The sequence below is a fragment of the Tenrec ecaudatus genome, chromosome 2 (genome assembly GCF_050624435.1).
Source record: "Tenrec ecaudatus isolate mTenEca1 chromosome 2, mTenEca1.hap1, whole genome shotgun sequence".
Taxonomy (NCBI): Eukaryota; Metazoa; Chordata; class Mammalia; order Afrosoricida; family Tenrecidae; genus Tenrec; species Tenrec ecaudatus.
The window spans coordinates 15,332,454-15,348,312 of NC_134531.1; the positions used below are offsets into that span (position 1 = coordinate 15,332,454).

At 54.6% G+C, this 15,859-nt stretch overlaps 1 protein-coding gene across 1 annotated transcript in view; it reads right to left on the bottom strand.

Moving 5' to 3' along the window:
- Positions 1–15,859, bottom strand: part of MYO10 (myosin X) — a 195,709-nt gene that overhangs the window by 28,476 nt on the left and 151,374 nt on the right. The window contains exons 20-24 of the mRNA XM_075540884.1: positions 7,254–7,378; positions 7,038–7,152; positions 2,316–2,422; positions 1,362–1,577; positions 899–944 (exon numbers count right to left, since the gene is read on the bottom strand). Coding sequence (XP_075396999.1) covers positions 899–944; positions 1,362–1,577; positions 2,316–2,422; positions 7,038–7,152; positions 7,254–7,378 — 609 coding nt within the window. The remainder of the gene's footprint in view (positions 1–898; positions 945–1,361; positions 1,578–2,315; positions 2,423–7,037; positions 7,153–7,253; positions 7,379–15,859) is intronic.

The window sequence follows — 15,859 nt, forward strand, 5'->3', positions numbered from 1 at the left end:
GAAGGGAAACCCTCCTCCCTCACGGGGTTTCCTGGCCACTGTCTTTTGTGGACAGCCAGGCCTTTCTTGCTCTGTGCTGCTAGTGGGTCTGCACTGCTAGCCTTTAAAACCCACTGCCATCGAGTCATGCCGACTCACAGCTAGCCGCCCTTTAGGGCAGATAAGCCTCATCTTCCTCCCTCAGAGTGGCTAAGGGATTTCAACTGCCGACCTTGTGGTCAGCAGTCCAATACTTACCTGGCGGCCACCAGGGATCTCCATGAGCCCAAATCCCAACCCAATCCCCAGTCACCGAATCTAATCCCAACTCCAAGCCACCCAGCAGGGCGGGGCTGAACTACCCCACAGGGTTCCTGGGACCGTTCTCAGCCTTGATGGGAGCAGTCTCATCTCTCTGCCGAGGAGCCGCTAGCGGGCTTGAACTGTCATCCTTGAGGTTAGCAACCCAGGCCTAGTCCCCTGTGCCACAAGGGCTCCGTAAACTAGCAGCCAAGTGTAAACCCTGACCACCCAGGGGATACACTGGGGCCTCGAGCCGCAGCCGTGTCAAACGAGAGACCACCCCCCTCACCTCACGCTAACACCTCAGAGACCCAGGCCCAGAGGCCCACTGGGGCAGGTTAGGAATTTCATTTTTACCACTACCCCGAAAGCCTTCTTAGTTCTGAGCGTTTGAAATGGGACCCCCAGCCTGCCCGAGTAGAAGTGGGATCCGCCAGGTTTCAAGCACCAAGTCCCCAGGCACAGAGCACCCGGGCTTTCATCCGCCGTGCCACTGGGCGGTCCTGTGCCCGCAACCTTTCGGTGGCCAGCCCAGGGAAATGAGCCGCTTTCGGCGCTCTGAACGGTGAAGGACACGTAACAAGGAGGGGCCTGGCTGTCAAGGCACGCTCTTCACCTGCTGGGCTCGGGCCTCGGCTTCCCTGCGCGCTCTCTCTCGCTCTCTGAAACACAGGAAGGCAGACAGGAAGTGGAAATCAGCAGCAGCTCCTTGTGAGGGCCAGCACATTTCACACAATGCTTGGCTGAAGGGGCCCGGCTCCCGGCGTTGCGTAAATCCTGTGCACGCGTCCAAGTTGGGAGGGGGGGCTTTAAGAGGCCCACGGAAGAGTGGGAAGCAAAGGGAACAGACTTCTCCCTTGAACTGTGTGAAACGCCCCCGCCTGTGGGAACACAGCCCAGGCTGTGTCGCCAATGCTGCCGAGACACTTGGCATTCAAGGGACCCGGCACTGAGCGTTAGGCGCTTCAAACGGTGGGTTGGATCGCATCTGCTGGGAGCTCCTGATGCCTGGCTAGCTACCGAGCCTCGAATTCACAGGGCATCCCCTTCTGAGTCGCCCAGGCAACGATGGACGGTACCTCTCCTCCTCCTCCTCCTGGCGCTTCCTCCGCTCCTCCTGCTCCCGCTTCTCGGCCAGCAGCTGCCGGAAGGCCTTCCTCGCCACCTGGCCTCGGAGCTGCTTCTGCAGAATGATGGCCGCCCTCCTCAGGTGCAGGAACCGCCTCCTCAGGAGGAAGGCCCTGAAATTCTTCTGGATGACCACCACGCAGCAAAGGACCTTCCGGTACTGCTTTCTGAAAACGCCCACGGAAAACGAAACGAAACAGAAAAACCGGTGAGGTCACTGAAGCTTCCAGCAATTCAAACGAGCTGTCCCGAATGCCCGCCTCTGCGGGCACTTTCTCACTCACTCCTGTTCGGGAGGACCAGGAGGGCAGGGCAGTCCAAACAAAGCAAGGCAAACAAAATAATGACAGCGGCAAGAAGCCCCTCATTATTCCGGGCACATAAACACCTAGCCCCTCATGCTGACTCTGGGGCTGTAAACAGGGCCAGCGAAGATGCATTGCAGGCTCCTGTGCACACGGGGTCTGAGCGTGTGCAAGGCTAACAGCCCTGGGCTGCTGACTGGAAGGTTGCAGTTTAGGGGCTTCCCAGAAGTGCCTCAGAAGAAAGGTCTGGCAGAGTAGCCACCAGGGAAACCATGAAAAACAAAATTAAAAAGCCTCTTCCCTCTCCCCGCAACAGCTGGACAGCATGCGTGGCATCGGGTGGGCTTCCCGTGTTCAGCATAGGTGCCCGGGTGAACATGCACGTGGACAGAAGCTGCCTCCTGACGTAATCCAAGGGAGCACGGGCCTCAGCGAGACTGGAAATGGCAGCCGTGGGTGGCTGGGACTGAGGCAAACTCATCCACCATCTCGGTCGAGCCCCTGCAGATCCCTGCTCCTGCACATGTCTAGCCCAGCTAGCCGGGCCTCGCTGGGGACTCACAGAGGGGACGGGGACCCGGGGCGCACTGTGGATCTTACCGCACCACGTAGCCCACGATGTGTGCCCGGATCACCATGGCCGCTCGAGTCACCTCCTCCTCCCGCTGCTTCTCCAGCTTCTGCTCCAAGGACTCTCGAAGGAAGACCTACGGAGAAAGACGAACGTCTGAACCTAAGAGCCGGAAAGGCACGCACGCTTTCTACATTCAATGTGGTCACCGTTCTAGAAAGTGCGTCTCAAACTCAGGGAGGTAAAGAACCAGCTAGTTTTTCTCTTTCCTAATGTCTTAGCAATAAAAGGGTGAGAGCCGCACATCAGCAGGAAGGAGCCCTGGTGGCGTAGGGCTGCTACAGCAAGGTCAGTGGTTCTAAACCAGCTGTCGCCACGTGGCTTTCTACTCCTACAAACAGTTGCAGTCTCAGAAACCCACAGTGGCAGTTCTACCCTGTCTTATGGGTTGCTCAGAGCCAGCAGTGACTCGATGGCACAGAGTTTGGTTTTGGGTACTAGAGATCATAGAAAAGATAAAGAGAAACCATAATTGTTGTTTTTAATTACTGTTAATAGATTCAACAGTCATAAAAGACTAGTCAACTTGCCAGAAAGAAAAGGTAAAAAGGAGGGAGAAAGACCTCCAAGCAATTTCTAACATGTGCAAGCCAACCCTCTTGAGGCCCGCAGAGTGACCAAGACCGCTTTTCTCATTAAAACACTGTGGTTCCCCAAAACTTAACTGCGCAGCCGGAACCTGGCATTAAGAAGGCAAGTCTATGCGTTTTCACCCAAGCCACAATAAAATGTCTACAAAAAAGAAACAGGCACTCTGAAAGCATCCTATGACATCAGAACAAGCCCTGCTTCAGTTCAGTTAGCACCAAACACCAGGAGGAGGACTCAATTAATCCCCCACCCTACCCTGGCTTTATTTCCCCCGGTCCACATGGTGGGTGGATGTTTTATCAACACAATGGGCGCTGCTGACAGGAGACTGTACATTAAGCAAAAGTGTCTGACATACACACACGGGCTTCCACGATAGAATGTTCCCACCCCTCACATAGATAGACAACTGTTATCTACCCATTTGTCTACATACTTTTTAAAAGACAAAGAACAGAAGTTACCAGTATAAAGTGAAGTTTGCTTGGCTTCTTAAGGGAAAGGTTTTTGGAAACAGGAACAGAAAGCCTCCTCTTTCTCTCAAGAACGGCTGGTGGGTTTCGAACTGCTGACCTCGTGGTTAGCAGCCTAACCCACTACACCATCAGGACTCCTCAGAAGCTATAGCCATTGGTATTTCAAAGGCCAGCAGGGACACCCATGGTGGACGGGTTTCAGTGGAGCTTCCAGACTCAGGCACATGAGCAATAAACGCCTGGTGATCTGTCTGCGAGCATCCGCCAAGAAAGTCGCTCTGGGTCACGGTGAATATTGTGGGACCCGGTGCTGAGGGATGTGCCCGAGGCGGGAGGGCACCAACAGTGGACCATTTTATTCTGTGACTCGGAAGGTGGCCAGTTTAAGAGCAGCTGGTGGCGGCGGCAGCAAAATAAGCGTTCTGGTTAGAAGCAGATTCAAAGAAAAACCTGCTTTAGGTTTTCATGCTGCTCAAAAAAGAGACTGCTTCCACCCTGCCTCTCAAACCAGCCATCCGGTTCCCACAACTGCACACGGATTCTCCTTCCTCGTCTCACGGGCAAAATAAAGGTCGAGATGCCTCAAGAGACCCAACCCAGCTTCCTTGCAGCACATCCGCTCCATTTCCACCAGGAAGCCAGCACCTGGCCTCACAGCTCCAGGGGTGAGCCTTCCCCTCGGGCTCCGGCCCCAGATATGGCTGAGCACCGAGTCACCGGCAGCAGCTCCAGGCTCCGTCCTCTGATCAACAGGCCTGCTTTGTGTCGACCTTGATCTTCTATGAAAAAGTACTGCAGTCGACACACCTGGAACAACACATGCTGCTTCCACCACGCGCTGGCCTTCAGTCACCGCGCTCAGCACCTGTCCTCCCCGCTCCCTCAGGACTTGCAGCTCACGCTGAACGACTGGCTGGGGCCCTTGCCCATCCGTGCCCAGGAAGCAGAATGTGCCGCGGGTAATCCCACCGAGAGGCTACAAAAAGAGCTTTCCTGCGCCAGACCAGAGGACGGACGGCGGTGGCCCAGCAAACTAGTCCAAGCAATACACATCAAACGCAGCCCACCGCCCTCAGGCTGACTCCCAACTCAGAGTGGCCCCTTACAGCAGCGGTTCTCAACCGCCCGAATGCCGCCACCCTTTCATACAGGTCCTCACGCGGTGGTGACCCCCAACCATAACCTGATTTTCGTTGGTACTTCGTCCCTGTCATTTTGCTACTGTTATGAATCATCACATAACTATCTGATATGCAGGATGTATTTTCATTGTTACCGACTGAACATAAGCAAAGCATTGTGATCAATCACAAAACAATATGTAATTGTATATTGTGAAATACTTATTTCTAATGACAAATCAATGAAATCTTGTCTTGAAGCATGGTGTGGCATGGGTAACAGTCTTCACGCCGGTGTTGGCTGTACGTGGGCAGACCCGCGTGGTGTCGGTTCCTGAGACCAGGGGAAATATGTGTTTTCCGATGGTCTTAGACGACCCCTGTGAAAGGGCCATTCGACCCCCAGGCTGAGAACTGCTGCTTTACAGGCTGGAAGTCTTTATGGGAGCTGCCAGCCCCATCTTTCTCCTCCGCGCAACTGGTGGGTTTGCGCTTACCCAACAGCACCACCAGGGTGCGCACTCTTTTGCTTATAAAAAATAAACCCCCAACTCACTGCCAATCCAGTCAATTCGGACTCAGAGCGAGCCTATAGGAGATGGTCCAGTAGCCTCTGCGGGTTCCTGAGACTCACTTTTTCTGGGAGTAGAAAGCCTCGTCTTTCTCCTGCAGAGCAGCTGGTGGTTTCAAACTGCTGACCTTGTAGTTAGCAGGCCAACGTGCAAAGACAACACCACATGAATAGAATCTCTGCTCTGCCTTACCCGGATTATATTTTTCTATGTCATCGATACATACACCGTGTGTGTGTGTGTGTGTGTGTGTGTGTGTAAATTACACTGGGACAGAGGGAGGGGAGCGGGAGCGGCTCAGCCTCGGCGTTCTTCAGGAGAGCAGCCTCGTGCCCCAGGTACGAAGTACTGCTTCACATGGATGAAGCACTTCCAGGTGACCCAGAGATGGGCAGTGTCACACCGCTCCCTCACCTCTGCTGCGGATGAATGGTTGAAAGGTCTAGACCAGAAGATGAAATAAAACCCAGCTGGGGTTCAAGGGTAATAAAAACTTGACTCACTGCCATGGAGACGATGCCGACTCACAGCGCCCCTGTAGAGCAGGGGAGACGGTCCCTGTGGGTTTCCGAGGCCGAGGCTGGAGCTTTTAGGAGGGTAGAAAGGGGTACCTTTCCCCCGAAGGGTGTGAAAATCAGGTGTTTTATGTGAACTTGTCCGGGCCCGGACTCTCCCATGGCGTGAGCTAACCTAGTGCTGATCCAGGACTCTCCCATGGCGTGAGCTAACCTAGTGCTGAGCCTAGACTCTCCCATGGTGTAAACTAACCTAGTGATGGGTCGGACTCCCCCATGGCGTGAGCTAACCTAGTGCTGGTCCAGGACTCTCCCATGGTGTGAGCTAACCTAGTGCAGGTCCAGGACTCTCCCATGGCGTGAACTAACCTAGTGCTGGGCCCGGACTCTCCCATGGTGTGAGCTAACCTAGTGCTGGTCCAGGACTCCCCCATGGTGTGAGCTAACCTAGTGCTGGTCCAGGACTCTCCCATGGTGTGAGCTAACCTAGTGCTGGTCCAGGACTCTCCCATGGTGTGAGCTAACCTAGTGCTGGGCCCGGACTCTCCCATGGTGTGAGCTAACCTAGTGCTGGTCCAGGACCCTCCCATGGTGTGAGCTAACTTAGTGCTGGGCCTGGACTCTCCCATGGTGTGAGCTAACCTAGTGCAGGTCCAGGACCCTCCCATGGCGTGAGCTAACCTAGTGCTGGGCCCGGACTCTCCCATGGTGTGAGCTAACCTAGTGCTGGTCCAGGACTCTCCCATGGTGTGAGCTAACCTAGTGCTGGGCCCGGACTCTCTCATGGTGTGAGCTAACCTAGTGCGGTCATCCCCATGGTGGTGGCACTGGATCTCCTTCCTTGAGGTGGCCAGCCGGATACGATGGAGGGGATGTTTCATTTGGGGCATGCACCACTCTTGGTGTGGACGGACAGTGTGAGGCAGGGGCAGCTAGCTCCCTCTGCACGCTGCCGCTGTTTTCGCAGCCTCCCAGCCGGGTTCCTAATTTTTATGCACAGCTTATTTTAAGTAGCCTGTCCTACAGAGCAGTGCGCCACCCGATGAAGTCACCGCCAGTGGTGCTGATTCCAACCCCCCCAAATCCAAGAAAGATGGGGTTTTGTAAGGTTGGGCTGCTAACCGCAAGGTCAGCAGTTCAAACCCACCAGAGGAAGCTTTCTCGTCTGTCAATAGTCTCAGAAACCTACAGGGCAGTTCTACCCTGTCCTATAGGGTCGCTGTGAATCTGCACCGATTTGCAGGCTATGAGTTCTGATAATAACAGGCAACAATAATGGTCGCCTCGTTCCCCTCCACCCCCCCCTAGGGTCAACAATGGAGATAATTCAACTCATGTTAGGAAGAAGTTAACGAACCCAAACCCCACGGCCATCAGGGCCCACCCGGGAAGTCGGGCCCACCCGCAGAGCGTTACCTTGGTCTTGCCCAGCTGCCAGTCGCTGCGCGAGGCGTCGTAGAGCTGCAGCAGGGCGGCGCACTTGCCGCGCACGTCGTCCGCCGGGATCAGGTTCCGCATCAGCGCTTTGTACCTGCAACACGCGGCACGGGCAGGGTCAGCCAGGGCCGCGCCTGCGGCCTCCTTCGGTGGCCACCGCCCGGACAGCACGAGAGTGGCTCAGCGCCCACTTGCCTTTGACAGAAGTCCTGAAAAGGCTGCCGCACGGCATAGCCGGCCTTGCGGATCCTCACCGTCTCCAGCATGCCCGAGTATCGCAGCTGGTTGAGCACAACCGCCTGGTCAAACTGGCCTGGCATCTGGAACACAGGAGACAGACGCCGGGAAGGGGCGTTATGGGGGCTGCCAGCTGCCACACCGGCCCCAATGCTTCTTTTACAAATCCAACATGAACCCCGACTCATAGCAACCTGAGGAGTAGGGCTGCCCCCCGTGGGCTTCCAAAGCCGTGGATCTGTGGGACTAGACGGCCTCATCTTTCTCCATCAGAGTGGCCAGTTGGTTTGAACTGCTGACCATACTGGTTATCAGGCCAACACATCACCCACACATCACCAGGGCTTAGGAATTCCTGACAAACCCCCAAACTACTCAAGGCCACCGAGTCGCTGCCAACTCAGAGACCCCACGGGACAGGGTAGAACTGCGCCCGCGAGTGTCTGAGACTGAAACTGGTAACAGGAGCAGAAAGACTCAACGTTCCTCCAACACAAAAACCCGGTTGGTACGTACGCAGCACCGAGAGAACTCGGCACCACCCCAGGCCGGCCCTGCCTCAATAAGAGCCCACTGATCCATGCCAGCTTGTCACATAGCGGAGACCCGATGGCACAATGGTTACAGCACTTGGCCGTTCACGGAAAGGCTGGTGGTTCAAACCCACCCACCACTGGGTGGGGGCAGCTGTGGGAGGCAGCTTCCCGAAAGATTCCAGCCTTGGAAATTCTCTGGGGAAGTCTCTTCGTAAAGTTCGTCAAGACACAGAATTAAAAGATGAACGGTATGTCCCCACCAACTTCTTGAAGTCCCTTCGTAGGGTTTATATGAGCCAGAATCAACTCAGGAATGGGTTGGGGTTATATACCGATATCTACATACACCCCTCCTTATTGTAACCCGATATGACGCATTTATGGTAAAATATCTGTTGTGTAGTGTCTCAAGCTGTCAGCACCTAAAACCAAACATTGCAGCCTCTCCGGTGCCATGGCACAAACACCACACCCTGATCACCCCTTAATTGACCAGACCTCAAATTTCTGAGTCTCTCCCAAATAACATAAACACATCACTATTTAAAAATTCGGTTTCCCTGGGATATCAAAAGTGTCATACAAACCACCGCTTCACTTACTTAAAAACAGAAAACTCTTAAGACATTATTTTAGCCAAAAGGCAGTTAGAGAGCATGTCAGAGACAGGGAAATGGAGACACACACACACATACACACACACATACACACACACACAAATACCAATTGTTTTAAGTTTCCACATGAGAATGAAGGAAGAGGTTCCCTTCAGAATTCTCAGTAGCTAACTTGTCATGATAAAGTATTTCTCTCCCTTAGGGGAAAATATGTAAATCTAAGCTGACTCCGGGCCTGGCAGCCGGCTTTGGGATCTGGCTTCAGGCACGGCCCCCGCCTGTCCTGCTGTGGAGGCGAGCAGTCTCTAGCTAGAAGGCTCCAGCCGTGACGATAGGATAGCGTGGGCAACATGGCCCAGGAAACCGGAACATCACTGATGGGTTGAGTCCACGTCGCTACAAAACCCGTCAGGACTCCCCCTGTCTCTTCTATCGTGTGAGAGCAGGCCCTTTCTGGGCTCAGAGTAGATCTGGATTTCCTTAACTTCGACCACGCCTGTCAGGAGGGCTAGCCAGTGAAGAGAAGACCGAAAAGTACAGCCTGTCCATCTGCCCCACGTCCGGGCGAGCGCTCTGCTGACTGACAACCCAACAACAGCAGCACGGGCGTTCACCTATTAGAGACGGAGGGGACAAATCAAAGCACAGCTGCTTAGGAAGTGTACTCTCGTCTGCTCAGTTGCCAAACCAACGGGCACTGGTTTTTCAGCAGAAAGTGAGAAATCGAGGCCATTTTACAATTTTCTGGACAGTGACCGAGGGGGTGTGTGTGTTAAAATCCAACCACTCAATCCCTTTCACTTAATTTACGTTTTGTTCATGCACAGAGCTGGAGGGAAAGTAACTGAACATGTAAAAGTACCTAATGCAAGGTCATGTTTGAAACCATCAGCCAGTCACTCACTCACTCCTTGGGAGAAAGAGGCTTTCTTTCTACTCTGTAAACAGAGTCTCAGAAGCCCACGGGGCAGTTCCACCCGGTTCCACAGGGTCACTCTGAGTCAACATGGACCGGCAGCAGGGAGGGGGTTCAGTTTGACAGCCCCCACAACTCCTGAACCTTCAAGGATCAACCCTACCCTGAGGCCACTCACCCCACACCAGGCATAAAGCCACATCCTTCCACTGTTTTCAAGACTACCGAAACCGCCCGCACAGGCAGATTCCAGCTGCCGGCACTGCCAAAGGGCTGGCTGCACTTGGATTTCATTTTTTCCGACTCGAGTCAGGCCGTCTTGATTCAGTGGAATCCTAACGGAGAGCAGCCACATAGCTGAGGGCAGACGCCCAGAGAACTGGGCGCCAGAGTTTCCGGTAAACCTTTTGAAATGCACCGAGGAACGTGACAGAAGGGTGACAATATGGAAACAGAAATCACAGCTCAGGGTGTATTTTTGAATTAAGAAACTGCGGGCTGGGAGGGGGTGGGAGACGCCAACCCCTGGGGCAGGGACTTGATGGCCAAGCTTCAGTGATGCGACCCGAGATGGGGCAGGCGGTGGTTGATCTTCAAAGCCCAGTGCAGAGCCTGTGTGAACAGAAGTCAGACTCAACTTTGCATCGCCCACCGCCCGTGGGATCTTCTAACGGAACCGTCTGATGTGCAAAGGCTTTTAGGAAAATCCCTCTAAGCGTCTACTGTTAGGGACCCAGACTCTTCCCCGGCTCCCACCCCGACTTTAATAAAGTCCGTACAACGCCTCAACCGAGTACCGGGGTTCTGGAAACACCCTCCCACAGGTCGCCCACAGGGCCGCCCCACCCAAGAAGGCCTCACCATCCTCCTTTCATCTGTGAGAGGCCACTCCGGGCTCCGGCGGACTGGTGAATCTGCCCAAAACTCAGAAGGCAAACACCAGCCCCCGCCCGGCCTTTCCCCCACAGCCCAAGACACCAGAACAACAATGAACACCATTCCTGGGCTTTAAGAGTGCCCGGTCACCATGGAGACGGCGGCCCTTCGCAGGCTAATTAGTGTGGGGTGGCCAGAGAATGTCTTACAGCCCAGAGAGGGAGAGGGGCAGGAGGGCCGAGGGGTGTCATCATGAGTGTGTGTGTGTGTGTGTGTGTACACACACACCACCTCTATTTCCACAGGTGGCTGTTTTTCAGGTTCAGCCTCCCTTTCCGGGGAATTTAATGTTCAGGGTGGCAGAGTTGGATCGTGTAAGTAAGCTCTCAAGGGCATCTCTGCCCTTTACAGAACTTCACGTCCACCCGCCAGCCTCCGCTGCTCCATGGTTCCCCAGCACCCAGAGGGGTCACTGAGCAGCTGCGATGACTACAAACAGGCTGGAGCGTGGGCTCGGCCCTAAACCAGGCAGCAACGACCCCACAAAGGGGTCTTGTTCCGCTTGCTGCGTGCTTATTAAAGGCCTACTGCGTGTAACTGAAGAACGGATGCGTTTGGATGATGGTGCTGCTGTCGACCACTGAAAGCCCCGTGGACTGCCCACAGGACAAACAGCCAGAATGCGCTGCAGAGGCAAAGAGCGCGAGCCTTTGTCATGCGTGCTTTGGACCCGGTAGGAGCGACCGGTCCCTAGAGACGGACACCATGCTTGGCAAAGAGGCGGCAAGACGAAGGGGAAGACCTTGACAAGATGGCTTGACCCCGTGGCTGCAACAATGGCAGGCCCAGTGGTGAGGCTGGCACGGGGCTGGGGTGCTTCTTGACCACCACCTCCACCCGACGGAACCTCAGCACGAGCCAGTCCACCTGATCTTGCCTAACCTTACACGGCCGCTTTACTCTCGCAGGTAGGCTGGGTTTGCTTTATTGAGATGCCCCGACCATACTCAACTCAAACACCAATCATAACTTGGGAGGGGGACACACACACACACCACGTGTTTAGCAGAAGCCAACCACGTGACCTGCGGAGAAGGCCTCGTCTCTATCCTGTGGAGCAGTGGGTGGGTTCGAGGGCTGACCTTGTAGTGAGAGGCCTAACTCCCAACCTCACTGCCCCACCAGGGTTCATCCTGAGGACGCGCTTCTCGCTCTGAACTCCTGACTTGACAGAGCTGCCACCTGGTAACCACGAGGTCGGGAGTTCGGAACCACCAGATGCTCCACTGGAGAAAGACGAGGCCTTCTACTCCTACAAAGAGCCACGGAAACCCACAGGGGCAGTCTGCCCTGTCCCGTTTGGTAAAGTACAGGACACGGAGAAGGCTTGCACGGTGCATGTGGTGATAGTCACAATTGGAGACATCCGTGGGAACTCACGTTGAATGTAACAGAGAGACAGCGGGCTCTGTATCAAAGCGCCTATCACTAGATGTACAACACACACACGAACAGATCTACACATGGATGTCCTCTATCACTGAACACGGCATAAAGGGAACAACAGCCCGGAGCAGGGGACCTATCTGGTACCCAGAACCCAGGTTCTGATACCGTCCTGGCCCAGGAAACGCCCACACGCAGAGCCTGGGCCTGGAGGAGTGTGCAGCACCAGACCAGAGACGGAAAACACACAGGCAGTTCCCAAGAGCAGCATGACCCAGAGGACGACCAGGAAGAAAGGCCTGAAAACCAGCTAAGGAAAACAAAAGGAAGCAGGCAGGAATGCTGCCAGACCCAGTGCTGGAAGAAGAGCCACCAGGGCTGGTGGCGGAGTGGTTAGGGCTTGGGCTCAGCAGCCACTCTGTGGGAGCAAAAGGGGGCTTTTTTACTCCCCTTGCGAGTTACAGTCTCGGAAACCCACAGGGCAGTTGCCCTGAGTCAGCGGTGTATTCCCATCCCCGTGCTACAGGTGAATGGCCTGAGACACACTAGGTTTCACAAAGCTCAGGTTACCGTTCAAAGTCAAGCCCAGGCTCTTACCTACACAGTGCCCCACCAGGCTCCCTGCTCCCCTGCGAGATGCAAGCTCAGGAGGGCGGCCTTCCGGCCCTTCCCAAGCACGCCCTCCGGCAATGGGGCGCATTTCCTTGGGCCTCCATGCTTTCCCACGTATTCCTGCACGGAACCCGCCATGGCCGCCTTGAAAAGCCAGAATAGAATCCACTCGGACTCCAGTGGAAGTAGAACAATACAAACACTCAGAGCAAGGACGGCAAACTAATGTCCGAGAGCCATGTCCGGCCGGCCACCTGCTTTTGTCAATAAAGCCCGACTGGCACAGAGCCACGCTCACGCATCCACCACGCCTGCTTCCCTCCTGCCACGGCCGAGCCCGAACCAGAACTGTTCTCACCACGTAAAGTGTGCAGACCCCAGAGTCAAAGAAGAAAATTCTGGTGAATCAGAAGCTCAAATGGTGCCCTGTGAATTTTGGTCTGAATGTTATTAAACCAAAAGACACTGGGGGCAGAATAGACTATTTAAAAAGTAATTTTCCTATCGAAAGATGACTCACAGCAAGAGACCTAGTAGGCAGAGAGGATGGCCGCATAGGGTGTCTGAGGCTGTGTGTGCACCCCCAGGGAACAAGACGGGGGGCCGGAATGGACCCTTTGGTGAAGCAGTGTGACCCTTAACCCACCGTGTCAAGATGACCACGTCCTGCAACTCCCTGCCAGATAGTCGATTCGGACTCACCGCTACCCTACAAGGCCAGAGTCGAACAGGCCCCGTGGAGTTAGAGACTGAATCTCTTTACGGGACCACAACCACTTCATTGTTCTCAAGAGGGTCGACAGTGGATTTGAACTGATGACCTTGTGGTTAGCAGCCCAACTGGTATTCCCACTACGCACACGCACATTTTGGGATGGACTGCGTTAAACAACCTTAACGTTAAAAACCCATTTCACTTGTTTTAAGACTTTTTAACGTGGCCCTAAGGAAGGGTCAGAGCGCAGGCGTCAGCGGCAGGCAGCCTACTGCCCTCGCAGAGTGACCGTAAGAAAGGCGCCCTGGTGGCACTGTGGGTTAAGTACTGGGCCGCTACCTGCCAGGTCGATGGTTGAAACCCACTGGCCACTCGGTGCGAGGAAAGATGAGGCTGTCTGCCTCTGGTGAGTTGGCATTGACCTGATGGGGAGGGGAGAGGAGGTCCAGGTTCAAAGAACCGTAAGGCTGACAGTTTTAGTGGCATTTGCAAATGATGGACCGAAACGGGCTATTGGGCTATTTCCCTGCAGGGTTCATCTCCTGTGGTTACTCGTTGGGCTGCTGACCAGAGGTCAGCAGTTTGAAACCACCAGCCGCTCCTTGAGAGAAAGATGAGGCTTTCTACTCTCATGAACATTTACAGTCTCCGGACCTCACAGGGGCAGTTCTACCCTATCCTATAGGGTTACTAAGAGTTGGCATCGGCTCGAGGGCAGGGAGTTTGGCTTTGGTTTGGTTATCTCTAATTCAAAGCTGAAAATCAAAACACAGAGCATCGCAGGAGTGATTCCCAAGGGCAAAGACTCTGGGCAGGTGAATTAGACCAGATGGACTTCCCTGAACTTCAAATGCAGTAGGAAACTGCTTGACAGACTAAAGCCAATGGTTCTTTAACAGAACACACCAAGAACCTATCTTTTTCTCTGCAATTTACATTCAACTGAGTTTTTATAGCTTCCTAGGGAGAAATCACCAGAAACTCCCTAGAGAGAGAGAGAGACAGAGACAGAGACAGAGAGAGAGAGAGAGAGAAAGAAGAAGAAGAAGATGATGAAGGAAGAAAAGAGAGGAGAGGAGAGGAGAGAAGAGAGAGACACACAGAAAGGGCTTTCTACTCCGGAAAACTGTCTTGGAAACCCACAGGGGGATTGCTCGCTTTGAGTCAGCACTGACTCGCTGGCAGTGAGTTTGAGTTTGGGGATGCTGGGAAGATCCCTAGATCAGCGAGTGTGTACTTCTTACACCCACCAGTGGGACCCACCAGCACCTTGGGGGCTATGCTGACAATGCAAGACGGAGGGGGCTCTTTGTAACAAAGCTGGGCAGAAAGACCAAATTGGAAAACGTGGGGCCATTACCACCAATCCTCTACCCACCCACCCACCCGAGCCCACTGCTGCCAAGTTGAGTGTGACCCAAAGCGGCCCCAGGGGACAGAGCAAAGCCGGGGCTCCCTGGGGCTTCTGAGGCTAAACCTACCAGAGCACCCCGCTTTTCTCTCCAGGGGCAGCGAGTGGGTTCCAACCAGCACTTAACCCACTGCATCACCAGGCACACCTTAAGCTGCCTGGCCGACGCTCGCAGGCACGCCCTCTGCGGTCGTGTCTAGGGGACATTTCCGCACACTTGGCTCGTGGCCACCATTGTGCCACATCCCACACTTGTCCCCCGTGCCCACGGCCCCACCATTGTCACACGGGGGGCTGTTTCCTTGGGTCGTGAGAATACAGCCCTGCTTGCCTCGAGGGCCCCTTTCCCCCTTCTTCCTTTCCGGCTTCCTGCTTCCAACGTCCCAGCACACACCTGTGGCTCTGGAAACCCCAGGTCTTCAAGCCCCAACATCAAGTGGTCCCTCGGGCCCCCTCTGGGACAGGACGGGGGTGGTGTGTCTGCTCCTGTCCTGCACAGCCTGGAAGTGCACGTACTGAAGGGGAGAGGCGTCTCAGCGCTGCCAGTCAGCACTCGCCAACGGAGAAGACAGGGCACTGATCCACTGTCGAGGTGGCTGTGGCTGTGTTGGCTGCAGCGGCATTGTCCCTGATTCACACCCACTTCATGCACAACCGGATGGAATAGTGGGATGAGCTGATTTTCAGAAGTAGATCCCGGACCTGCTTGTGAGTCCATTGTGGTCTGGGAACTGTTACCAAAATCTGCCGGGATCCTCATGGCCCACAGGTCCCCACTGGCAGGTAGCCGAGTTGTCCTGAAAATGTGCTGGATAGGAATTGAATGCGGGTCTCTGGCATAGAGGGTGACCATTCTCCCACCGAAGCACCCCGGGCCTTGGTATTTTACACAAAGAAGAACCAGAGTGGACACACGCTGAGGGACACAGGACACTTGGCCTTGGTCCAGATTCTTGGATCATCCTAGTAGGAGAACTGAGGCAGCGTGACCCCAAGCTGGACCTCATAGACCAGACAATGGGAAGATGAGCCCCCAAAATGAGGCTAAGCATCTAGAGCTGTTTTTCCCAAAGTGGTGATACCTCCGCCTGGTGGGAGCTGGAACAACAAAACCAGACTGCCACCGAGTCAACACAGCAGCAGCACTGCCTCTGTGGGGTTCAGAGGCTATCAATCTTTACAGGACCAGACTGCCTCGTCTTTCTCCCAAGGAGAGGCTGGTGTTCCCGAACTGCTGAGCTTGTGGTTAGCAGTCCAGTGCATAATCCATTCCACCAGCCACCAGCGACCCTTGGACCTGCATTTGCACCCCCTCCCTTCAAATAACCCATGGGGGGGAGGAGGGCAGCAAAAGCAGATACCTGCACTCTATCCTGGATTATGTGCAAGCTTACCAGGGAAATACCGAGTACTATGTATTTTTTTTTTTCTGAAA